At 47.6% G+C, this 26,016-nt stretch overlaps 1 protein-coding gene across 11 annotated transcripts in view; it reads left to right on the top strand.

Annotated features, from left to right (window-relative positions):
* Window positions 1–26,016, top strand: part of EPS8 (EGFR pathway substrate 8, signaling adaptor) — a 297,407-nt gene that overhangs the window by 265,351 nt on the left and 6,040 nt on the right. For all 11 annotated transcript variants that reach the window (XM_075343463.1, XM_075343467.1, XM_075343469.1 and 8 more), the window contains 3 exons: window positions 13,285–13,495; window positions 17,909–18,089; window positions 24,544–24,673. In XM_075343463.1, coding sequence (XP_075199578.1) covers window positions 13,285–13,495; window positions 17,909–18,089; window positions 24,544–24,673 — 522 coding nt within the window. The remainder of the gene's footprint in view (window positions 1–13,284; window positions 13,496–17,908; window positions 18,090–24,543; window positions 24,674–26,016) is intronic.

Genomic DNA, 26,016 nt, shown 5'->3' on the forward strand with positions numbered 1-26,016 from the left:
GTTAAGTGCTGCCACCTTCCATGGTCGTCTGCCTCATGTGCCACTACCTCATGACTGAATTGTTTATTTATTAGGATCATAGTGCCCGCTTTTCTACCTTGTGCCGCTGCCCCGTAAACGGTGCCCACCCAATGTTTCTTCTTGCGGAAAAAGTCCTATCCCCCAAGTGGGTTTCCTGTAATAAGGCAATGTCTGTCTTTAGTCTTTTCAGATGTCTCAATATCATTGCTCGTTTGTTAGGTGATCTCAGCCCTTTAACATTCCACGTAGTTATCTGTATCATGTTTACCTGTGTATTCTGCTTTTACTACTCCCTCCCCTATGGGCCCCTGCATCAAGGAAGACGAGATGTTCGACACTAGAATCACAGTTGGTACCACAAAATCGACACTCCCTTTCCCCACCTTGCAAATATAACAAATACAACAAAAAGCATGTAACTGTAAAACATATTTTCCCTTCCGAGAAATCCACGGCGCTTCCCGCCACGTTGGTGAGCTCCCCTATTCCTAGCCAAAATATGTAGCTCCCTAATCACCCCCCATAAAATATATGTTCTATCCCCGGACTAACTTGAATAAGCCTTTGAAAATTATGCAAAAATTAGCACAGTATGTCAAAACCTCAGCAAGATTCTCCAGTCCTACTTATCTCTGACTCCAGGTAGCCATCAGTCCGCCCAGAACAGGCCCACTTCATTTGAATTTGGATGATGTTCCTGGACAAAGGAGAAAAAGAAAAAAAGACCAAGGGGAGAGAAGATGGAGAAAGAAAGAAGAAGAACAAAAAAAAAAAAAAAAGAGAGGGGGGGGGGAAGAGGACCCAGACTTTGGGATGTTTTCCTCTCTTTTCTCCCTTCCCCCTCCTCCTCTCACCTCCCCAACCCTCTCTCCGTAATGCATCCTCCTCAACGCCTCTTCCTGTTTGGGAAGAGAAAAAAAAAAAAAAAAAAACAGGCAAAAAAAGGAAAAACAATGAGCGAGTTCCAGTTCAGGTATCATGGTTTCTCTCCAAGGGTTGGTTCCTGTGTTCCAGGCGAGAATTATGCTGTCAACCCGGGCTTGGCCTCCTTTCCTCCCTGGTCTCGACTTGCTTTTGTCCCCCAAGACGTCCCACATCTCTTCCTGAGCTTGTGGGGGATCCTCTTCTATTATTCCCTTCTCCACTAGCTCCTTTTTCTTGCCTTTCTGACCTAGTCTTGTCGAGCTCTGCCATGAGAATGTTTTCTGCTTCTTTGTAGTCCTTGTAGTATACAAACGAGCCATTGGGGTTTCTAACTTTCAGTGTAGCAGGGTATAATAGCTGGCACTTTACTTTTTTGTTGTACAGAAATGAGCAAATTTTGGTAAATTCTTTTCTCCTTCTGGATACTTCAGCTGAGTAATCTCCAAAAATTAGCAGTCTGTTGCCTTGATATTGTAGTGGACGCTTTCGTTCTCTAAAGGCCCTCAATATTTCCTCCTTATGCTTATAATCAAGGTACTTGACAATCACCTGTCTGGCTCTTATCGGGGTATTCTTGTTTGAGTTTTGGCCCTCTCCCTTATTCGCCTCCTGGTGTCTCAGTGGACCCACTCTGTGGGCTCTTTCAACTCTGAATTTCGCCTTTATGCCCAGGGCCTGCGGTAGCTCCAACTCGCATATATTATCCAACTGTCCAATCGACACAGACTCTGGCAACCCGACTATACGTAGGTTGTTTCGTCTCGATCTGTTTTCCAAATCGTCCGCTTTATCCTTCAAGTATTCATTAGATTTTGCTAGAGCTGCTATTTGCGCTTGCATAGCCAGTATTGTCTCCTCGGAGTCAGATATTCTCTGCTCTGATTCTGCCAGTCTAGAGGCATGGGCATTTATCTGTTTTTGCATATTAGCTAATGATGTTTGTATGGCTGCCTCAATAGCCACTTTAACCTCTTTTGACAAGTGTGATGTCACTTCTTCAGCCAGTTTTTTATAGTCCACATTAAGCTTTTGTGTGTACTTGTCTTGGCCTGCAGGTGGTGCTGTTTTCTTAGTTCTCTTTGTCTGGACTGGGCCACCACCTCCATCCCCCAATAACTTGCAGGCTTGTGATGTTGGTGTAGTAAGCTGCTTTTTGTTTCCTTTGGAAGGGGTACTATGAATTCTTGCATTTGACTTCCTGTGAGTCTGAGTGGGATTAATCTCCCTGTGCTGTTTGTCAGTTTCATCCTCCAACACTGCTGTGTCTCTGAGCTGCCCTGCTTTGTCTGCATCCTCTCTCCCCTCTGCCTCCATATCCCCTTCATCCTCCCATTGCGATCCACCGTCATCAGTCCCCTGCATCCACCTCTCTCCTGCTGTGTCCTCCTGTGACTCCTCGCTCATATCTTCCTTATCTCCTGTCTCCTCGCTCATATCTCCCTTATCTCTCCCCTTCCAGCTCTGTGTTTGCTTTTCTGTGTCTCGCGCCATGCGTTCAGGCTCCTCCCCCATCAGGCTCGGCGCCATTATCTTATCTTCTCCCCTGTCCATATCAAAGCTTCTCCAGGCTGCCTCACCGCTCCCAGCACTTCTCAGGAGGTACCGTTCCATAGCTGTCTGCTTTAGGTAACCTCCTGTGCTGCTCTCTGTTTGGTGGCTCGTCCGGGGGGGTCTGTTTTTAGTCGGTTTCTGTGAGGGGTGGCAGGAGCTTCTCCTCTAAGCTTCCACCTCAGCCAGGACAGGAACCGGAAGTCGGTTCTCCGTATTTTGATACCCAGCGCAGATGAAGCAGACGACTGCAGCCCCCAACTATGTATTTTTATCTTTATTTAAAAAAAAAAACAAAAACAAAATACCCTCTTTCTCCAATTTATTAACCCCCAAAACACAATTGCAGGTCCAGTGTAATCCACAGACACAACGTCCCATGATGATCTCGGCTCTGCTACATCTGAGGTCACCATGTGCTGCCACATTAGAAAACATGTCCACTCGCTGCGGCGTTAGGGACACAGTGATGGAGCCACAACTGTGAGACGTGAGGTCAGTGAGTTCACCTAAGGTCACAACTGGGGTTCCCATGGTACCCCATCTGTGGCCTTAAGGGAGCTGATCTGGGGTGAACTCAGTTACCTCACCTCAGGTGAAGTAATTGAACTCAATTCCGGATTACTGGATTAAGTGATGTGTGCACATTCAGTATTTGATTGCAGACATTTCTGCACCAAATCTGCAGGTCCTGGTAAAAAAAAACGTACTGAAACTACATAGAAATGCATGCGGTATCGGTGCATATTTTTTCCAGGAGACATAGAATTGGTGCTGAAATGTCTGCATCAAATACTCAATGTGCACACGTTGCCTAATCCGGTAATAATGTTCTCTCATGTTCTTCTATTCTTTGTACTCCACCTATACACTACCGTTCAAACGTTTGGGGTCACAAGACAATTTTGTCTTTTCCATGAATCTCCTCCTTGTATTTCTCAGATGAGCTGCATAATGAATAGAGAATCTCGTGCAGACAGTGACGAGGTCAGAAATAAGGATTGTTACATGAAATAATTTCCTCTTCACACTTGGCTTTCGGCACAGATCGCTCCTTTGCACAATTCCGGCTTGGCAGAGCTTTGGCATTCTAGCTGGTAATTTGCGGGGGTAATCTGGAGATATTTCGCCCCATGCTTCCCCCCTCCACAAATTGGATTGTCTTGATGAGCACTTTTGGTACCATACGGTCAAGCTGCTCCCACAACAGCTCTATAGGGTTGAGGTCTGGTGACTGGGCCCCTCCATTACAGATAGATACCGGCTGCCGGCTTCTTCCCTAAATAGTTCATGCATAATTTGGAGGTGGCTTTGGGGTATTGTCCTGTTGTAGGATGAAATTGGCTCCAATCAAGCGCTGTCCACAGGCAGGCCCGGACTGACCATAGGGCAATTCTGGCAAATGCCAGATGTGCCGGTCCCTATAGTGGGCCACTGTATCTGCAGTCACCACCGCTCTGCTCAGCATTGTGCAGGCCGGGCTGCATTATCTGCCGTGCGCACACTAGCTGCAGCAGGACCAGGAGGCAGTGCGCTGTGCTGTGCCGGCCCTGATGTGTGATAGTGTGCCCGGCATGCACACACTGCTGAGGATCATGGCAGTGGTAGTACGGGTGACCGCAGCTTCCTCCTTCCCATTCAAATGTATTTGCGTCTTTCAGACGTAAATACATTTGAACAGTGCGCCAGGACTGGGCCCTGCCCCCGACGTGCAGCAACATGATGAGATCAGCACATTGCTGACGTCATCACAGTGCTGCGGGCGCCACGCTGGATGCATCAGGCAGTGGTAGGCGCTCCATGGAAGAGCCGAAGATGAAAGGTTTAATTAATGGGGATGAGTGGGGAGGGGCTGAGGACACATAACGGGGAACATTTGTGAAGGAACACAGCTTTGTGACAGGCAGAGGGGGGGGGGGGGCGGCTGTATTCTGAGGTGGAGAGGCAGGAATGTGTAGGGATGGGGTAGTGTATTTGGTGTGTGTGTAGGGGGTGATGGAGGGTGCATTGTATTGTATGAGTGTGTGTGGGGAAAGGGTAATGGGGGGTGCATTGTATTTGTTTGTGTGTATAAGGGGTGATGGGGGTGCATTGTATTATGTGTGTGTAGGGGTGATGGGTGTGCATTGTAGTGTGTGTGTGTGTGTGTGTGTGTAGGGGGGAGGGGTAATGGGGGTGCATTGTATTGTGTGTGTGGGAGGGGTAATAGGGGTGCATTGTATTGTGTGTGGGGAAAGGGTAATGGGGGGTGCATTGTATTTGTTTGTGTGTATAAGGGGTGATGGGGGTGCATTGTATTATGTGTGTGTAGGGGTGATGGGTGTGCATTGTAGTGTGTGTGTGTGTGTGTGTGTGTGTGTGTGTGTGTGTGTGTGTGTGTAGGGGGGAGGGGTAATGGGGGTGCATTGTATTGTGTGTGTGGGAGGGGTAATAGGGGTGCATTGTATTGTGTGTGGGGGGGAGGGGTAAAGGGGGTGCATTGTATTGTGTGTGTGTGTGTGTAGGGGTAATAGGGATGCATTGTATTGTGTGTGGGGAGGATAATGAGGGTGCATTGTATTGTGTGTGTGTGTTTGGGGGGGGATTACAAAAGAGCAGTTTGGGGGGGAATATATAAATAAATAATAATAATTAATAATAATAATAAAAAGGGTCAATATGGGGGGATATTATGGAGAGAGGCAGTGTGGGTGATTATTATAAAGAGAGCAGTGTGGAGAAGCTGTGTATGGGGACATTATGGAAAGAGGCAGTGTGGGAGGTATTTTGGATAAGGGCAGTGTGGGGGGATATTTTGTGATGGAAGCACAGCAGTTATTTATTCAGGGCACAGCATGGGAGATATTTATATTTATGGGGCAGTATAATGATACTTTTATTTGTAAAGGTGCTGTGTGGGGAAGTGCTGCTGAAGAATAAAGAGGGAGGGCTTCAGAGACGAGCGGTGGGCACGAAACTTCATCATGGCGTCTGTACTGCCTGGAGACAAAGAGAACGACTCAGAAGATGTCACCTATAAAGGTACCTGGATGTAGATGATTATTTGTGATATTGCTGCGTCTTATCAGTATTGTGGTTCCTGTATGGTCCGCAGTCTGATAACAACAACTCCCAGCATCTCCTCACCATTGTTAAGGACAAGCTTGGAGTTGTAGATTCCGGCATCTTCCGAGCCTTCCCATTGATCTGCATTGTAAAATACAGAACGACTGCGACATGGAAGTGGTTATATATAGGTTACAGGTATGTGTGCTTCAGTATATGGTTCTGCTTTTACATTTTTCTTTTTATCCAGGAGGCCGCATGGAGCATGAAATACATAATATAGAGTAGGACCCCCCTATTGAGATTTGCTGTGACGTGGCAGGGGGGGCTCAAAGAATTGATCAATTATTTGCTAAATATCTCATTTTGTATTATAGTACAGTTGGAATAAATCCATAAATGTGCACTTTTATATGATGCATGCCACTCTCCGATCGTGCTGGCTCTTCTCTCTACTCTGGTTACAGCCTGTTTGTGCTCTCCTCTGAAGGGAGTAGTACACACCGTTGTAGGAAATCTTCAGTTTCTTGGCAATTTCTCGCATGGAATATCCTTCATTTCTAAGAATAGACTGTCGAGTTTCACGTGAAAGTTCTCTCTTTTCTGGCCATTTTGAGAGTTTAATGGAACCAACAAATGTAATGCTCCAGATTCTCAACTAGCTTAAAGGAAGGTCAGTTTTATAGCTTCTCTAATCAGCAAAACTGTTTTCAGCTGTGCTAACATACTTGCACAAGGGTTTTCAAGAGATTTCCAAACATCCATTAGCCTTCTAATACAGTTAGCAAACACAATGTACCATTAGAACACTGGAGTAGTTTGTAGCTAGAATAGTCATTTACCACATTAACACTGTATAGAGGGTATTTCTGTTAATTTCAGTGTTAGCTTAATTGAAAAAAATGTACTTTTCTTTCAAAAATAAGGAAATATGTAAGTGACCCTAAACTTTTGAACTGTAGTGTATTTATCACACATTGTGCGCTTCATACAATACACTACAGACGTTGTTCCACAGTAATGAACTGCCTGGAGACAATAGAAGGGCTAGTGTTATGAACTGGTAACCGTTGATGATCACAAAAAATCCCATTAATCAGGAAAAAACAGAACCACAAGAGTAGTTGGAAACTAAGCTGACCGCAATCCCCTATCTATCAGACAACACTAGACGTAGCAGTGGGATGTTCCTAACACATCTAGACACCTCGTCACTGCCAGAGATACTTGCTACACCTCAAAGATAGAAATGAGGAATCCTAACTTGCCTCGGAGCAGTCCCCAAAGGAATAGCAAGCCCTCAACATGTAACGACAGTGATGTAAGAAAACACAATACACAGATAGAAAAAATAGATTAGCAAAGATGAGGCCCGACTTACTAGATACAACAGGACAGGAAAGAAAACTGATTGGGGCCAGCAAAAAACCCTGCAAAAAATACCAAACTCCTGATAAAAAAAAAGGCCCTAAGACCACTTAGCCTCCCCCCCACTATATCAGGTACTCTTGTGCCAGACACTTTGAACAGAACTGCAGATATAATAGGAAGAAATAAAATCACAGAACAAATAATATTCCAAATCAGAACAGGGAGAAACTCTCTTTCTTGCTGAAGGAACTGTCCTCCCAAAATAGCAGAGAGCCAGATCCTCACATACAAGAAAACAAAGAACAAATAGGAGAAAAAAACACAAACACCCGTAGGTACAAAACCAGCAATTAAGCAAAGAAAACCTGCAAACTTATCTGGAGTGAATTCTGGCGCAGGATAAATTGAGGAAACTGAAGGACAAACTCCAAACCATCTTCAGAGGCAGAAGAAAACATTTATCACGAGCAGCAGCTAAGCAGAAACTGCTCTCCTATATACACCAGGCTGGTCAGCAATAGGACTCCCTGGATTCCCAATTAATTCCAACACCTGTTTAAGTCACAGATTCAGACTCAGCTTCATTACCATTCCTGACCACAAGAGGCAGCTCCAAGCCAGCACCCACTCGGATGACATTCACAACAGGCTAGCAGCATCTCCATTCACTGCGTCTCTCATGTTCCTTTAATCTTTGTACCCCACATATATTTACCACACATCGTGCACTCCATACAATACACTGGAGACGTTGTGCTGCAGTAATGAACTACCTGGATACATTAGAAGGGGTAGCAGCATCTCCATTCCCTGCATCTCTCATGTTCCTTTATTCTTTGTACCCCACGTATATTTGTTATCACACACCGTGCACGCCATACAATTCAGTGGAGACGTTGTGCTGCAGTAATGAACTACCTGGATACATTAGAAGGGGTAGCAGCATCTCCATTCCCTGGGTCTCTCATGATCCTTTAAGATGTGCCGCAGTAATGAACTGTCTGATTTCTCGACTTCTATTCTTATTTCCACCATTTGGCTCATATTGATTTTTTCGCATCCCTACAAGCCGCACATTTATCAGCCCCGCATTGATGGAAACCTGAAGGTGATCACCAGGATTTTTTGTTTAGTCCAGAGACTTTCCTTGCTAAACAAGGCACAGAAATTCTCCAGATGAGCGATGAGCGTCCGTCCACCGTGACGAGATGGTGAAGGGCCTCAGATGATGGAACGAGCACATACACGGCAATGTCTCAACAATCAGATCTTCCCTATTCTGTTACTTATTTTCAGTGCTCGTGAAGCTTCTACAAGACGTGACCAGTTAATTCTTCTGGCTGCTTCCGCTTGGAAACCACCATGTCACGTCTGCAGTTAGAAAAAAAGAAAGGCCGCCATAAAAGACATTAGAAATACACTTTAGGGCCACATTGCTGCTATTTTCTAAAAACGTCTTCTGCTTCAAGAACGTTGCGGGTACATGGGCGTCCATGTAATTCGTGCTGAATGCTACCTCTCAGGATCCAGAGAGATCGGTCTGATGGTGTAGATCTGCGCGGGTCACATTGTGGCCGGTGGGTAGACGTATGAGTGGGGTCTGTACAGCAGTAATGCATTTCACAAATCAGACATTCAAGGTTCACACAGCCCATGTGAGTGCACATGAGTGTGTGACTCGCCCACCCCAGGGCTATGGGACACCCGATGCCGGGTCGGACTAGTCCGCAGGACGTCAGTGGTGGCTGGGCCCGACTCCGTGACCCTGGTGGGGTCAATTAATATGGCTTCAGTGGGGGTGATTAAAGTTTATGATATTCGTGACGCCACCTGTGGTTTGCGGCTATTAAGCCGCCGCTGCTGTATGGGGCCTCCGGGGTGATGGAACGGCAGCAATGGTGGTACTACTCCCCACAGGTGGAGCGGTGCCCCGGGGCAACAGTTGGTGCTTGTGAGTGTCGATGTAGTTGCGGTGTAGTGCAGGGCCGACAGGTGGTGAAAGGACCGGACACAAACTACAGTCTCTTTACCTTCTCCTCTTTTACTGTGCAAACGGTTAGTCCTGGGAGACCGTTACAGGTGGTTGAGGGCTCCGGCCGGCCTGGAAGTAACTGAGGTATCTTTTTGGCCAGCTAAGTATGAGGCCTACTCCTGTTCTTTCTTTGCTTTCATAGGACCCTGCACTCTGGGTTAGCAATGGCCCTCTTGCTGCTGGGACCGGTGGTACGTCCCTCTCCCCGTGTGGTAGGCTGCGCAGGCCCTCTCTGATGCTTCTCTGCTGGTGTCCACATCGGGCCCTGGTGATGCAGCTGTACCTTCAGGTTGCTTATAGGCCAGGTGCTTGCAGCTCTCCTGCCCTTCGGATTCGGCTGCCAGGGAAGGGTTTTACACCCTAGCAACCACAGACTCCGATGTCTGATTCTTTCCTGTGCCTCTCTGCCAATCCTGCTTCACTGGGCCAAGCTATTCCAGCTCCAGGCCCCAGTTCCACAGGACAGCACACTCTGCGTCTTCACTCTCTGGACTCTCTTCACAGACTGAACACTAACTCCTCCCCCAGGTCAGACTTGAGGAATGCTCCCTGGAACTCCAGGTTCAGAGCTCCCTCTGCTGGCCTGAGGGAGAAACTACGTTGGATGTTGGTACCTACTGGCCAATGATTTCCCCAATTACCTCCAGGCTCAGCATTAACCCTTTGGAGGGGCAATACTGTTGTGGCGACCAGGTCCTGGGGCGCCACATGTGTATATACCTAGATACTCTACATATACAGTATGTGACATATCGGGTATGCTGTATATAGGGCGGCACGGTGGCTCAGTGGTTAGCACTGCAGTCTTGCAGCGCTGGGGTCCTGGGTTCAAATCCCACCAAGGACACCATCTGCAAGGAGTTTGTATGTTCTCCCCGTGTTTGCGTGGGTTTCCTCCGGGTACTCCGGTTTCCTCCCACACTCCAAAGACATACAGATAGGGACTCTAGATTGTGAGCCCCAATGGGGACAGTGTTTACAATGTATGTAAAGCGCTGTGGAATTAATAGCGCTATATAAATGAATAAAATTATTAATTATTATTATTATAGGTAGATACTCTACATATACAGTATGTGACATATCGGGTATGCTGTATATACCTAGATACTCTACATATATAGTATGTGACATATCGGGTATGCTGTATATACCTGGATACCCTACATATATAGTATGTGATATATCGGGTATGCTGTATATACCTGGATACTCTACATATATAGTATGTGACATATCGGGTATGCTGTATATACCTGGATACTCTGCATATATAGTATGTGACATATCACATACTATATACACCTTCCCTGATGAAGCCAACAGATGTAATCCGTGCGAAACGCGCGTAGGAAGGCTCTTTGCACTGTCGTGGGACGCTCTGGTGTTCACCCCTCTTTCTTAATCATGTGTAAGTTATGGGTTCTTAGGGTCCTTTTCATGTGACTGGCTTGTTATTGGGTGACTCCTGCCCTGTTTAAGCGGACCTATGCCGATTTGGCTGCACAACTTCATGTGCCCGGTCAGGGTGGAGGCGCCATACTTGTTGGTCATTTTTTGATTTTTTTATGATTAGTCTGATGTTTGGAACCTCTGTCCTGCCTTAGGGATTTATGCTGATTTGGCTATATATAATTACGTTTCCTGCCAGGACAGAGACGCCATAGTTATCAGCCAGCTACTTATGTTTATTTTTTGACCCTTGCCCTTGCTAGTAACTATGTCTACTGGGGGTGTTTATCACTTTTGCTCTCCCACTTATGTGTGGTAATTCACCTTTTTCTCTATTAGCACCGTATATGTACTTTTTCTATAGTGATTGAAACCATTTTAATATAATAAGAATTTTGTATAATAAAATTTTGGATATTTTACACTAATAGCCTTGTAAGCTCCATTTCTTCTTTCTATGCTCATATATAGTATGTGACATATCGGGTATGCTGTATATACCTGGATACCCTACATATATAGTATGTGATATATCGGGTATGCTGTATATACCTGGATACTCTGCATATATAGTATGTGACATATCGGGTATGCTGTATATACCTGGATACTCTGCATATATAGTATGTGACATATCGGATATGCTGTATATACCTGGATACTCTGCATATATAGTATGTGACATATCGGGTATGCTGTATATACCTGGATACTCTGCATATATAGTATGTGACATATCGGGTATGCTGTATATACCTGGATACTCTGCATATACAGTATGTGACATATCGGGTATGCTGTATATACCTGGATACCCTACATATATAGTATGTGATATATCGGGTATGCTGTATATACCTGGATACTCTGCATATATAGTATGTGACATATCGGGTATGCTGTATATACCTGGATACTCTGCATATATAGTATGTGACATATCGGGTATGCTGTATATACCTGGATACTCTGCATATACAGTATGTGACATATCGGGTATGCTGTATATACCTGGATACTCTGCATATATAGTATGTGACATATCGGGTATGCTGTATATACCCTGATACTCTACATATATGGTATGTGACATATCGGGTATGCTGTATATACCTGGATACTCTGCATATATAGTATGTGACATATCGGGTATGCTGTATATACCTGGATACTCTGCATATATAGTATGTGACATATCGGGTATGCTGTATATACCCTGATACTCTACATATATGGTATGTGACATATCGGGTATGCTGTATATACCTGGATACTCTGCATATACAGTATGTGACATATCGGGTATGCTGTATATACCTGGATACTCTGCATATATAGTATGTGACATATCGGGTATGCTGTATATACCCTGATACTCTACATATATGGTATGTGACATATCGGGTATGCTGTATATACCTGGATACTCTGCATATATAGTATGTGACATATCGGGTATGCTGTATATACCTGGATACTCTGCATATATAGTATGTGACATATCGGGTATGCTGTATATACCTGGATACTCTGCATATATAGTATGTGACATATCGGGTATGCTGTATATACCTGGATACTCTGCATATACAGTATGTGACATATCGGGTATGCTGTATATACCCTGATACTCTACATATATGGTATGTGACATATCGGGTATGCTGTATATACCTGGATACTCTGCATATATAGTATGTGACATATCGGGTATGCTGTATATACCTGGATACTCTACATATATAGTATGTGACATATCGGGTATGCTGTATATACCTAGATACTCTACATATATAGTATGTGACATATCGGGTATGCTGTATATACCTGGATACTCTACATATATAGTATGTGACATATCGGGTATGCTGTATATACCTGGATACTCTACATATATAGTATGTGACATATCGGGTATGCTGTATATACCTGGATACTCTACATATATAGTATGTGACATATCGGGTATGCTGTATATACCTGGATATACTCTGCATATATAGTATGTGACATATCGGGTATGCTGTATATACCTGGATACTCTACATATATAGTATGTGACATATCGGGTATGCTGTATATACCTGGATATACTCTACATATATAGTATGTGACATATCGGGTATGCTGTATATACCTGGATATACTCTGCATATATAGTATGTGACATATCGGGTATGCTGTATATACCTGGATATACTCTACATATATAGTATGTGACATATCGGGTATGCTGTATATACCTGGATACTCTACATATATAGTATGTGACATATCGGGTATGCTGTATATACCTGGATACTCTACATATATAGTATGTGACATATCGGGTATGCTGTATATACCTGGATACTCTACATATATAGTATGTGACATATCGGGTATGCTGTATATACCTGGATACTCTACATATATAGTATGTGACATATCGGGTATGCTGTATATACCTGGATATACTCTGCATATATAGTATGTGACATATCGGGTATGCTGTATATACCTGGATATACTCTGCATATATAGTATGTGACATATCGGGTATGCTGTATATACCTGGATACTCTGCATATATAGTATGTGACATATCGGGTATGCTGTATATACCTGGATACTCTGCATATATAGTATGTGACATATCGGGTATGCTGTATATACCTGGATACTCTGCATATATAGTATGTGACATATCGGGTATGCTGTATATACCTGGATATACTCTGCATATATAGTATGTGACATATCGGGTATGCTGTATATACCTGGATACTCTGCATATATAGTATGTGACATATCGGGTATGCTGTATATACCTGGATACTCTGCATATATAGTATGTGACATATCGGGTATGCTGTATATAACGTGTGATGGAAATACATTTCTCTTTTTAGAAACAAAAGTCTGAGTTCATTGCAAGGAAGATGGAGCCAAATGTACCTGCCCCTAGCCCCCCCCCAACTCCTGTTCCTGCCCCTCCGGGCATCTCCATACCCGCATCCAGGTCTTATCTATCAGGAAATCTGGTCAGCCGACAAAGCAGCACTTCCAGTGACAGTGGGGGCAGCGGAGCCAGAGACGCCCAAGGAACCAAGCCATGTGATCGTAAGTCCTCCTAATGAGTGAAGATTGTGTAATGTAGGCTTACTCTGGACAGGACGGCGCAGGGTGCACTGGGAGAAATGATATCAGGGTACACTGGGAGGGATGACGTCAGGGTACACTGGGAGGGATGATATCAGGGTACACTGGGAGGGATGATATCAGGGTACACTGGGAGGGATGATATCAGGGTACACTGGGAGGGATGATATCAGGGTACACTGGGAGGGATGACGTCAGGGTACACTGGGAGGGATGACGTCAGGGTACACTGGGAGGGATGACATCAGGGTACACTGGGAGGGATGACGTCAGGGTACACTGGGAGGGATTACGTCAGGGTACACTGGGAGGGATGACATCAGGGTACACTGGGAGGGATGATATCAGGGTACACTGGGAGGGATGACATCAGGGTACACTGGGAGGGATGACATCAGGGTACACTGGGAGGGATGACGTCAGGGTACACTGGGAGGGATGACGTCAGGGTACACTGGGAGGGATGATATCAGGGTACACTGGGAGGGATGATATCAGGGTACACTGGGAGAAATGATATCAGGGTGCACTGGGAGAAATGATATCAGGGTGCACTGGGAGAAATGAGGTCAGGGTACACTGGGAGGGATGACGTCAGGGTACACTGGGAGGGATAACATCAGGGTACACTGGGAGGGATGACATCAGGGTACACTGGGAGAAATGAGGTCAGGGTACACTGGGAGGGATGACGTCAGGGTACACTGGGAGGGATAACATCAGGGTACACTGGGAGGGATGACATCAGGGTACACTGGGAGAAATGAGGTCAGGGTACACTGGGAGAAATGAGGTCAGGGTACACTGGGAGGGATGACGTCAGGGTACACTGGGAGGGATAACATCAGGGTACACTGGGAGGGATGACATCAGGGTACACTGGGAGAAATGAGGTCAGGGTACACTGGGAGAAATGATATCAGGGTGCACTGGGAGAAATGAGGTCAGGGTGCACTGGGAGAAATGAGGTCAGGGTGCACTCTGAGGGATGACGTTAGGGTGCACTGGGAGGGATAACATCAGGGTACACTGGGAGGGATGACATCAGGGTACACTGGGAGAAATGAGGTCAGGGTACACTCTGAGGGATGACGTCAGGGTACACTGGGAGGGATGACATCAGGGTACACTGGGAGGGATGACATCAGGGTACACTGGGAGGGATGACATCAGGGTACACTGGGAGGGATGACGTCAGGGTACACTGGGAGTGGTGACATCAGGGTACACTGGGAGGGATGACATCAGGGTACACTGGGAGGGATGACGTCAGGGTACACTGGGAGGGATGACGTCAGGGTACACTGGGAGTGGTGACATCAGGGTACACTGGGAGGGATGACATCAGGGTACACTGGGAGGGATGACGTCAGGGTACACTGGGAGAAATGATATCAGGGTGCACTGGGAGAAATGATATCAGGGTGCACTGGGAGAAATGATATCAGGGTGCACTGGGAGAAATGAGGTCAGGGTGCACTCTGAGGGATGACGTTAGGGTGCACTGGGAGGGATAACATCAGGGTACACTGGGAGGGATGACATCAGGGTACACTGGGAGAAATGAGGTCAGGGTACACTGGGAGAAATGAGGTCAGGGTACACTGGGAGGGATGACATCAGGGTACACTGGGAGGGATGACGTTAGGGTACACTGGGAGGGATGACATCAGGTTACACTGGGAGAAATGATATCAGGGTACACTGGGAGAAATGAGGTCAGGGTACACTGGGAGAAATGATGTCAAGGTACACTCTGAGGGATGACGTCAGGGTACACTGGGAGGGATGACATCAGGGTACACTGAGAGGGATGACATCAGGGTACACTGGGAGGGATGACATCAGGGTACACTGGGAGGGATGACGTCAGGGTACACTGGGAGTGGTGACATCAGGGTACACTGGGAGGGATGACATCAGGGTACACTGGGAGGGATGACATCAGGGTACACTGGGATGGATGACGTCCGGGTACACTGGGAGGGGTGACATCAGGGTACACTGGGAGGGATGACGTCAGGGTACACTGGGATGGATGACATCAGGGTGCACTGGGAGAAATGACGTCAAGGTACACTATGAGGGATGACGTCAGGGTAAACTGGGAGGGGTGACGTCAGGGTACACTGGGAGAAATGATGTCAAGGTACACTCTGAGGGATGACGTCAGGGTACACTGGGAGAAATGATGTCAAGGTACACTCTGAGGGATGACGTCAGGGTACACTGGGAGGGATGACATCAGGGTACACTGGGAGGGATGACGTCAGGGTACACTGGGAGGGATGACATCAGGGTACACTGGGAGGGATGACATCAGGGTACACTGGGAGGGATGACGTCAGGGTACACTGGGAGGGATGACATCAGGGTACACTGGGAGAAATGATATCAGGGTACACTGGGAGAAATGAGGTCAGGGTACACTGGGAGAAATGAGGTCAGGGTACACTGGGAGAAATGATGTCAAGGTACACTCTGAGGGATGACGTCAGGGTACACTGGGAGGGATGACATCAGGGTACACTGAGAGGGATGACATCAGGGTACACTGGGAGGGATGACATCAGGGTACACTGGGATGGATGACGTCCGGGTACACTGGGAGGGGTGACATCAGGGTACACTGGGAGGGATGACGTCAGGGTACACTGGGATGGATGACATCAGGGTACACTGGGATGGATGACATCAGGGTGCACTGGGAGAAATGACGTCAAGGTACACTATGAGGGATGACGTCAGGGTAAACTGGGAGGGGTGACGTCAGGGTACACTGGGAGAAATGATGTCAAGGTACACTCTGAGGGATGACGTCAGGGTACACTGGGAGGGATGACATCAGGGTACACTGGGAGGGATGACGTCAGGGTACACTGGGAGAAATGACGTCAAGGTACACTGGGAGGGATGATATCAGGGTACACTGGGAGGGATGATATCAGGGTACACTGGGAGGGATGACGTCAGCGTACACTGGGAGGGATGATATCAGGGTACACTGGGAGGGATGACGTCAGGGTACACTGGGAGGGATGACGTCAGGGTACACTGGGAGGGATGACATCAGGGTACACTGGGAGGGATGACGTCAGGGTACACTGGGAGAAATGACGTCAAGGTACACTGGGAGGGATGACGTCAGGGTACACTGGGAGGGATGACGTCAGCGTACACTGGGAGGGATGATATCAGGGTACACTGGGAGGGATGACGTCAGGGTACACTGGGAGGGATGACGTCAGGGTACACTGGGAGGGATGACATCAGGGTATACTGGGAGGGATGACATCAGGGTACACTGGGAGGGATTACGTCAGGGTACACTGGGAGAAATGACGTCAAGGTACACTGGGAGGGATGACGTCAGGGTAAACTGGGAGGGGTGACGCCAGGGTACACTGGGAGGGATGACATCAGGGTACACTGGGAGGGATGACATCAGGGTACACTGGGAGGGATGACGTCAGGGTACACTGGGAGGGATGACGTCAGGGTACACTGGGAGGGATGACGTCAGGGTACACTGGGAGGGATGACGTCAGGGTACACTGAGAGGGATGACGTCAGGGTACACTGGGAGGGATGATATCAGGGTACACTGGGAGGGATGACATCAGGGTATACTGGGAAGGATGACGTCAGGGTACACTGGGAGGGATGACGTCAGGGTACACTGGGAGGGATGACGTCAGGGTACACTGGGAGGGATGACGTCAGGGTACACTGGGAGGGATGATATCAGGGTACACTGGGAGGGATGACATCAGGGTATACTGGGAAGGATGACGTCAGGGTACACTGAGTCGGGTGATGCCAAGGTGCCTCAAACAGACTATACAGAATGGTGTGCCTCCGATATAGCCGGCTCATACAGACCATGCAGAGTGGGGCAGCGCTGTCCTGTCCGTCTATGTATATTCTGTCATGTGTATGTAAACCATGAACGCCACATGCCTCGCTCGAACACACCGCCTGCCTCGCTTGAACACGCCGCCTGCCTCGCCCGAACACACCGCCTGCCTCCCCCGAACACGCCGCCTGCCTTGCCCGAACACGCCGCCTGCCTCGCCCGAACACGCCGCCTGCCTCGCCCGAACACACCGCCTGCCTCGCCCGAACACACCGCCTGCCTCGCCCGAACACACCGCCTGCCTCGCCCGAACACGCCGCCTGCCTCGCCCGAACACGCCGCCTGCCTCGCCAGAACACGCCGCCTGCCTCGCCCGAACACTGCATGCATTGCCCGGAAGCTGCCTGCCTTGTTGTTGCCCCTGCAGGTGGCAGCCAACCCCATATGTTGAGATCATATTGACTATTCCTGTAGATCTGGTGGTGCAGACATCTTGTCATTCATTTTGTCTTCTACAGGGAGAAAATCTCAGATGGAAGAAGTTCAGGATGAATTAGTTCATCGCCTGACAATCGGGCGCAATGCTGCTCAAAAAAGATTCACTGTCCCGCGACAAAACGCCCCAGTGGCCAACGTGTCCTATATGTCATCAGCTGAGGAAGTGAAGACATGGCTGCTCGCAAAGGGATTTAATGCCACGTATGTCCTTTAGGCGGACTAGTCCTCTCTTCTGGGTAGATAGGGATGCTGGGTGCAGTTAGGCTGTGCGGATAGGGACGGGGCGTGGCTATGCTGGGTGGACGGGGAAGGGGCGCAGCTGCGCTGGACGGATGGGGACAGGGCTCAGCTGTGTTGGGCGGATGGGGACGGAGCGCGGCTACACTGGGCGGATGGGGATGGGGCGCAGCTGCGCTGGACGGATGGGGACAGGGCTCAGCTGTGTTGGGCGGATGGGGACGGAGCGCGGCTACACTGGGCGGATGGGGATGGGACGCAGCTGCGCTGGACGGATGGGGACAGGGCTCAGCTGTGTTGGGCGGATGGGGACGGAGCGCGGCTACACTGGGCGGATGGGGATGGGGCGCAGCTGCGCTGGACGGATGGGGACAGGGCTCAGCTGTGTTGGGCGGATGGGGACGGAGCGCGGCTACACTGGGCGGATGGGGATGGGACGCAGCTGCGCTGGACGGATGGGGACAGGGCTCAGCTGTGTTGGGCGGATGGGGACGGAGCGCGGCTACACTGGGCGGATGGGGATGGGGCGCAGCTGCACTGGGCGAATGGGGACGGGGCTCAGCTGCGCTGGGTGCATGAGGATGTGGCGCAGCTGCGCTGGGTGCATGGGGATGGAGCACGGCTATGCTGGAGGAATGGGGACAGAGCACGGCTATACTGGGCAGATGGGGACAGGGGCGCGGCTGCACTGGGCAGATGGGAACAGCCAAACTACGCTGTGCGAATGGGGACGGGATGCAGTTACTTTGGTTACATATATTCGGGGGCTCGGCTGCTCTGGGTATATACAATTCCTTGTGAAAGTATTCACCCCCTTGAATTTTTCAGCCTTTTCCCACATTTCAGGCTTCACACATAAAGATAAAATGTGAATGTTCTGGTGAAGAATCTACAACAAGTGACACAATTGTGAAGAGGAAGGAAATTTATTGCTTATTTAAACTTTTATAAATAAATAACTGAAAATTGTGGCGTGCAATATTATTCCTCCCCTGTAAGTGAATCCTTTGTAGCGCCCCCTTTTGCTGCGATTACAGCACAGTCTCTTGGGGGATGTGTCTATCAGTTTTGCACATGGAGAGGCTGAAATTCTCGCCCATTCCTCCTTTATAAACAGCTGGAGCTGAGTGAGGTTGGATGGAGGTGTTTGTGAACAGCAGTTTTCAGCTCTTTCCACAGGTTCTCGATTGGGTTCAGGTCTGGACTATGACTTGGCCATTCTAACAATCGGATACGGTTATTTGTGAACCATTCCATTGTAGATTTTGCTTTATGTTTGGGATCATTGTCTTGTTGGAAGATAAATCTCTGTCCCAGTCTCAGGTCTTTTGCAAATAAGGAATAACGTTTGGAACTCCATTCTATGTCTGAACTGGGTGCAAAAACCTAAAAAAAATCACTATATGGAGATAAGGTATGCACACCAGTGACTATGCAAGGGGAATACATGTAATAGCAGAAACTGCTGTGTGAATACTGACATGAAAAATCCAATAGCTATATGTAAGAATGAAATGTGAAAAATGGAATCTGCATTACTGCCATGAATATATGAATAAAGAGAAATTTAGCTACTGAATTGATCAATGCAATAGACCCCAACACTACGCCAAAGTATTTCTCTACGTTGGGGTCCCTAGCTTGTGTGTGTCCTCTCATGCAGTTACAAAACTTACCGTGTATGGGACGCTGAGACCCAGGCTATATATGCGTATCATGTGGATTGGCAATAGGTGTGAGTGGGGAGGGTTCACAAACGAAAAACTACTAACAAATAGGAATAACGTTTGGAACTCCATTCTATGTCTGAACTGGGTGCAAAAACCTAAAAAAAAACCATACACGGTAAATTTTTTAACTGCATGAGAGGACACACACAAGCTAGGGACCCCAACGTAGAGAAATACTTTGGCGTAGTGTTGGGGCTCTGTTGCATTGATCAATTCAGTAGCTAAATTTCTCGTTATTCATATATTTATGGCAGTAATGCAGATTCCATTTTTCACATTTCATTCTTACATTCAGTGCCTACAAGTAGTATTCAACCCCCTGCAGATTTAGCAGGTTACACATTCGGAATAACTTGGCATTGTGACATTTGGACTGTAGATCAGCCTGGAAGTGTGAAATGCAGCAAAAAAGAATGTTATTTCTTTTTTTTTTTTTAAATGGTGAAAAGTTTATTCAGAGGGTCATTTATTATTCAACCCCTCAAACCACAAGAATTCTGTTTGGTTCCCCTAAAGTATTAAGAAGTATTTCAGGCACAAAGAACAATGAGCTTCACATGTTTGGATTAATTATCTCTTTTTCCAGCCTTTTCTGACTTATTAAGACACTCCCCAAACTTGTGAACATCACTCATACTTGGTCAACATGGGAAAGACAAAGGAGCATTCCAAGGCCATCAGAGACAAGATCGTGGAGGGTCACAAGGCTGGCAAGGGGTACAAAACCCTTTCCAAGGAGTTGGGCCTACCTGTCTCCACTGTTGGGAGCATCATCCGGAAGTGGAAGGCTTATGGAACTACTGTTAGCCTTCCACGGCCTGGACAGCCTTTGAAAGTTTCCACCCGTGCCGAGGTCAGGCTTGTCCGAAGAGTCAAGGACAACAAGGAAGGAGCTCCGGGAAGATCTCATGGCAGTGGGGACATTGGTTTCAGTCAATACCATAAGTAACGTACTCCACCGCAATGGTCTCCGTTCCAGACGAGCCCGTAAGGTACCTTTACTTTCAAAGCGTCATGTCAAGGCTCGTCTACAGTTTGCTCATGATCACTTGGAGGACTCTGAGACAGACTGGTTCAAGGTTCTCTGGTCTGATGAGACCAAGATCGAGATCTTTGGTGCCAACCACACACATGACGTTTGGAGACTGGATGGCACTGCATACGACCCCAAGAATACCATCCCTACAGTCAAGCATGGTGGTGGCAGCATCATGCTGTGGGGCTGTTTCTCAGCCAAGGGGCCTGGCCATCTGGTCCGCATCCATGGGAAGATGGATAGCACGGCCTACCTGGAGATTTTGGCCAAGAACCTCCGCTCCTCCATCAAGGATCTTAAGATGGGTCGTCATTTCATCTTCCAACAAGACAACAACCCAAAGCACACAGCCAAGAAAACCAAGGCCTGGTTCAAGAGGGAAAAAATCAAGGTGTTGCAGTGGCCTAGTCAGTCTCCTGACCTTAACCCAATTGAAAACTTGTGGAACGAGCTCAAGATTAAAGTCCACATAAGACACCCAAAGAACCTAGATAACTTGGAGAAGATCTGCATGGAGGAGTGGGCCAAGATAACTCCAGAGACCTGTGCCGGCCTGATCAGGTCTTATAAAAGACAATTATTAGCTGTAATTGCAAACAAGGGTTATTCCACAAAATATTAAACCTAGGGGTTGAATAATAATTGACCCACACTTTTATGTTGAAAATGTATTAAAATTTAACTGAGCAACATAACTTGTTGGTTTGTAAGATTTATGCATCTGTTAATAAATCCTGCTCTTGTTTGAAGTTTGCAGGCTCTAACTTATTTGCATCTTATCAAACCTGCTAAATCTGCAGGGGGTTGAAGACTACTTGTAGGCACTGTATAGCTATTGAATTTTTCATGTCAGTATTCACACAGCAGTTTCTGCTATTACATGTATTCCCCTTGCATAGTCACTGGTGTGCATACCTTATCTCCATATAGTCAGGTTGCAGACTCCAACAGGTTTTCTTCAAGAATGGCCCTGTATTTGGCTCCATCCATCTTCTCGTCAATTTTAACCATCTTCCCTGTCCCTGCTGAAGAAAAGCAGGCCCAAACCATGATGCTGCCTCCACCATGTTTGACAGTGGGGATGGTGTGTTCAGGGTGATGAGCTGTGTTGCTTATCGTTTGGCATTGTGCCCATATAGTGTGATTTTGGTTTCCTCTGAGCAGAGCCCCTTCTTCCACATGTTTGGTGTCTCCAGGTGGCTTGTGGCAAACTGTAAACAACACTTTCTATGGATATCTTTGAGAAATGGCTTTCTTCTTGCCACTCTTCCATAAAGGCAGATTTGTGCCTTGTACAACTGATTGTTGTGCTATGGACAGACTCTCCCCCCTCAGCTGTAGATCTCTGCAGATCATCCAGAGTGATCATGGGCCTCTTGGCTGCATCTCTGATCAGTCTTCTCCTTGTGTGAGAGGACAGTTTGGATGGACGGCCGGGTCTTGGTAGATTTGCAGTGGTATGATCCTTCCATTTCAATATGATCGCTTTAACAGTGCAGTGCTCTTTGGGATGTTTAAAGTTTTGGAAATCTTTTTGTAACCAAATCCGGCTTTAAACTTCTCCACAACAGTATCCTGGACCTGCCTGTTGTGTTCCTTGGTCTTCATGATGCTCTCTGCGCTTTACACAGAACATGAGCCTATCACAGAGCAGGGGCATTATACGGAGACTTGATTACACACAGGGGCTTATATTTATCATCATCAGTCATTTAGGACAACATTGCATCATTCGCAGATCCTCAATCACCTTCTGGAGGGAGTTTCTGCACTGAAAGTAAAGGGGATGAATAATATTGCACGCCCCAATTTTCAGTTTATTATTTCTTAAAAAAGCTTAAAGTAAGCAATAAATTTCCTTCCTCTTCACAATTGTGTCACTTGTAGATTCTTCACCATATAATTTATTTTTTTTATCTTTATGTTTGACGCCTGAAAAGTGGGAAAAGGTTGAAAAATTCAAGGGGCCGAATACTTTCGCAAGGCACTGTGTATATTCGGTGGCCCGGCTGCACTGGGTAGATATATTCGGGGGCTCAGCTGCTCTGGGTAGGTATATTTGGGGGTTTGGCTGCTCTGGGTTGATATATTCGAGGGTTTGCCTGCATTGGGTTGATATAGTCGGGTTACGGCTGCTCTGGGTAGATATATTCGGGGGGCCTGGCTTTTCTGGGTAGATATATATTCGGGGGGCCCGGCTGCTCTGGGTAGATATATTCATGAGGCCTGGCCACTCTGGGTAGATATATTCAGGGGTTTTGCTGCACTGGGGAGATATATTCGGGGCACGGATGCTCTGGGTAGATATATTCGGGGGGCCCGGCTGCACTGGGGAGATATATTCAGGGCACGGATGCTCTGGGTAGATACATTCGGGGAGCCCGGCTGCACTGGGGAGATATATTAGGGGGCACGGATGCTCTGGGTAGATATATTCGGGGCACGGATGCTCTGGGTAGATATATTCGGGGCACGGATGCTCTGGGTAGATATATTCAGGGGTTTTGCTGCACTGGGGAGATATATTCGGGGCACGGATGCTCTGGGTAGATATATTCGGGAGCTCGGCTGCTCTGGGTAGATATATTCAGGGGTTTTGCTGCACTGGGGAGATATATTCGGGGCACGGATGCTCTGGGTAGATATATTCGGGGGTCCGGCTGCTCTGGGTAGATATATTCGGGGCACGGATGCTGTGGGTAGATATATTCGGGAGCTCGGCTGCTCTGGGTAGATATATTCGGGGGTTTTGCTGCACTGGGGAGATATATTTGGGGCACAGATGCTCTGGGTAGATATATTCGGGAGCTCGGCTGCTCTGGGTAGATATATTCGGGGGTTTTGCTGCACTGGGGAGATATATTCGGGGGGGCACAGATGCTCTGGGGAGATATATTCGGGGGGCCTGGCTTTTCTGGGTAGATATATATTCGGGGGGCCCGGCTGCTCTGGGTAGATATATTCATGAGGCCTGGCCACTCTGGGTAGATATATTCAGGGGTTTTGCTGCACTGGGGAGATATATTCGGGGGGGCACAGATGCTCTGGGGAGATATATTCGGGGGGCCTGGCTTTTCTGGGTAGATATATATTCGGGGGGCCCGGCTGCTCTGGGTAGATATATTCATGAGGCCTGGCCACTCTGGGTAGATATATTCAGGGGTTTTGCTGCACTGGGGAGATATATTCGGGGCACAGATGCTCTGGGTAGATATATTCGGGGGTTTTGCTGCACTGGGGAGATATATTCGGGGCACGGATGCTCTGGGTAAATATATTCAGGGGTTTTGCTGCACTGGGGAGATATATTCGGGGCACAGATGCTCTGGGTAGATATATTCGGGGGTTTTGCTGCACTGGGGAGATATATTCGGGGCACAGATGCTCTGGGTAAATATATTCAGGGGTTTTGCTGCACTGGGGAGATATATTCGGGGCACGGACGCTCTGGGTAGATATATTCGGGGGTTTTGCTGCACTGGGGAGATATATTCGGGGCACGGATGCTCTGGGTAGATATATTCGGGGGTCCGGCTGCTCTGGGTAGATATATTCGGGGGTCCGGCTGCACTGGGGAGATATATTCGGGGCACGGATGCTCTGGGCTTAATGGTTTGATTCTGTTAACGCCTTTCACCTCTCCATTTTATAGAACTGTTGACTGTCTCGGAGTGTTATCTGGAGCACAACTCTTCTCTCTCACAAAAGAGGAGTTAAAGACGGTCTGTCCTGAAGGGCCACGAGTCTACAATCAGGTGACGGTGCAGAAAGCTGCCCTCGAGGTAATGTGTGTGTTCCCTAATGGACACATGGTCACCTTCCTCTAACCGTGGCTCCTTGAATTATACATGAAGGCAGAACGATTTCACATGTTGGCAACCAAACCTCCGCTCTCTGCCCTCCTCTTCACATATTTCCAGATGACACAAAGGCAAGATTGTTAGGCTATCCACTGCACCCAGTATAGATGCTTGTGGTCCTTGATGCTTCCAGTACAGTTCTTCTGGTCTCTCATTGCGCCTGGTGCAGATCCTTGTGAGCTCCCATTGTGCCTGGTGCAGATCCTTGTGAGCTCCCATTGCTCCTGGTGCAGATCCTTGTGAGCTCCCATTGCTCCTGGTGCAGATCCTTGTGAGCTCCCATTGCTCCTGGTGCAGATCCTTGTGAGCTCCCATTGCTCCTGGTACAGATCCTTGTGAGCTCCCATTGTGCCTGGTGCAGATCCTTAAGCGAAATAAACTGTTGAAAGAAAAAGCGCAATAGGGTCTTACCCGGTATATATCCGGGAAAAATTGAAGGGAATGCACTCACCTTAAGTAGTTGTGACAGTCACAACTACTATCAAAGCTTATGTTGTAGAGATGAAGTCTGCTGCAGCCCCCGTGGTTGATAACAGAGAACAATAGAGAAGGGGTTTATGCCGCGCTGTTCATCAGGAAGGAGGACAATGAGATGATCAATGTTCCTTTATTGTAGCTTGTGTCTACGCGTTTCAGGAGCTCTGCTCCCTTCATCAGGACATACAGCACAAAAAAAAACCCTGCAGATATGTTTTTTTGTGCTGTATGTCCTGATGAAGGGAGCAGAGCTCCTGAAACGCGTAGACACAAGCTACAATAAAGGAACATTGATCATCTCATTGTCCTCCTTCCTGATGAACAGCGCAGCATAAACCCCTTCTCTATTGTTCTCTGGTGCAGATCCTTGTGAGCTCCCATTGCTCCTGGTGCAGATCCTTGTGAGCTCCCATTGTGCCTGGTGCAGATCCTTGTGAGCTCCCATTGTGCCTGGTGCAGATCCTTGTGAGCTCCCATTGCTCCTGGTGCAGATCCTTGTGAGCTCTTATTGCGCCTGGTGCAGATCCTTGTGAGCTCTTATTGCTCCTGGTGCAGATCCTTGTGAGCTCCCATTGCTCCTGGTGCAGATCCTTGTGAGCTCTTATTGCGCCTGGTGCAGATCCTTGTGAGCTCTTATTGCTCCTGGTGCAGATCCTTGTGAGCTCCCATTGCTCCTGGTGCAGATCCTTGTGAGCTCACATTGCTCCTGGTGCAGATCCTTGTGAGCTCCCATTGCTCCTGGTGCAGATCCTTGTGAGCTCTTATTGCGCCTGGTGCAGATCCTTGTG

The sequence above is a fragment of the Anomaloglossus baeobatrachus genome, chromosome 4, assembly GCF_048569485.1.
Source record: "Anomaloglossus baeobatrachus isolate aAnoBae1 chromosome 4, aAnoBae1.hap1, whole genome shotgun sequence".
Taxonomy (NCBI): domain Eukaryota; kingdom Metazoa; phylum Chordata; class Amphibia; order Anura; family Aromobatidae; genus Anomaloglossus; species Anomaloglossus baeobatrachus.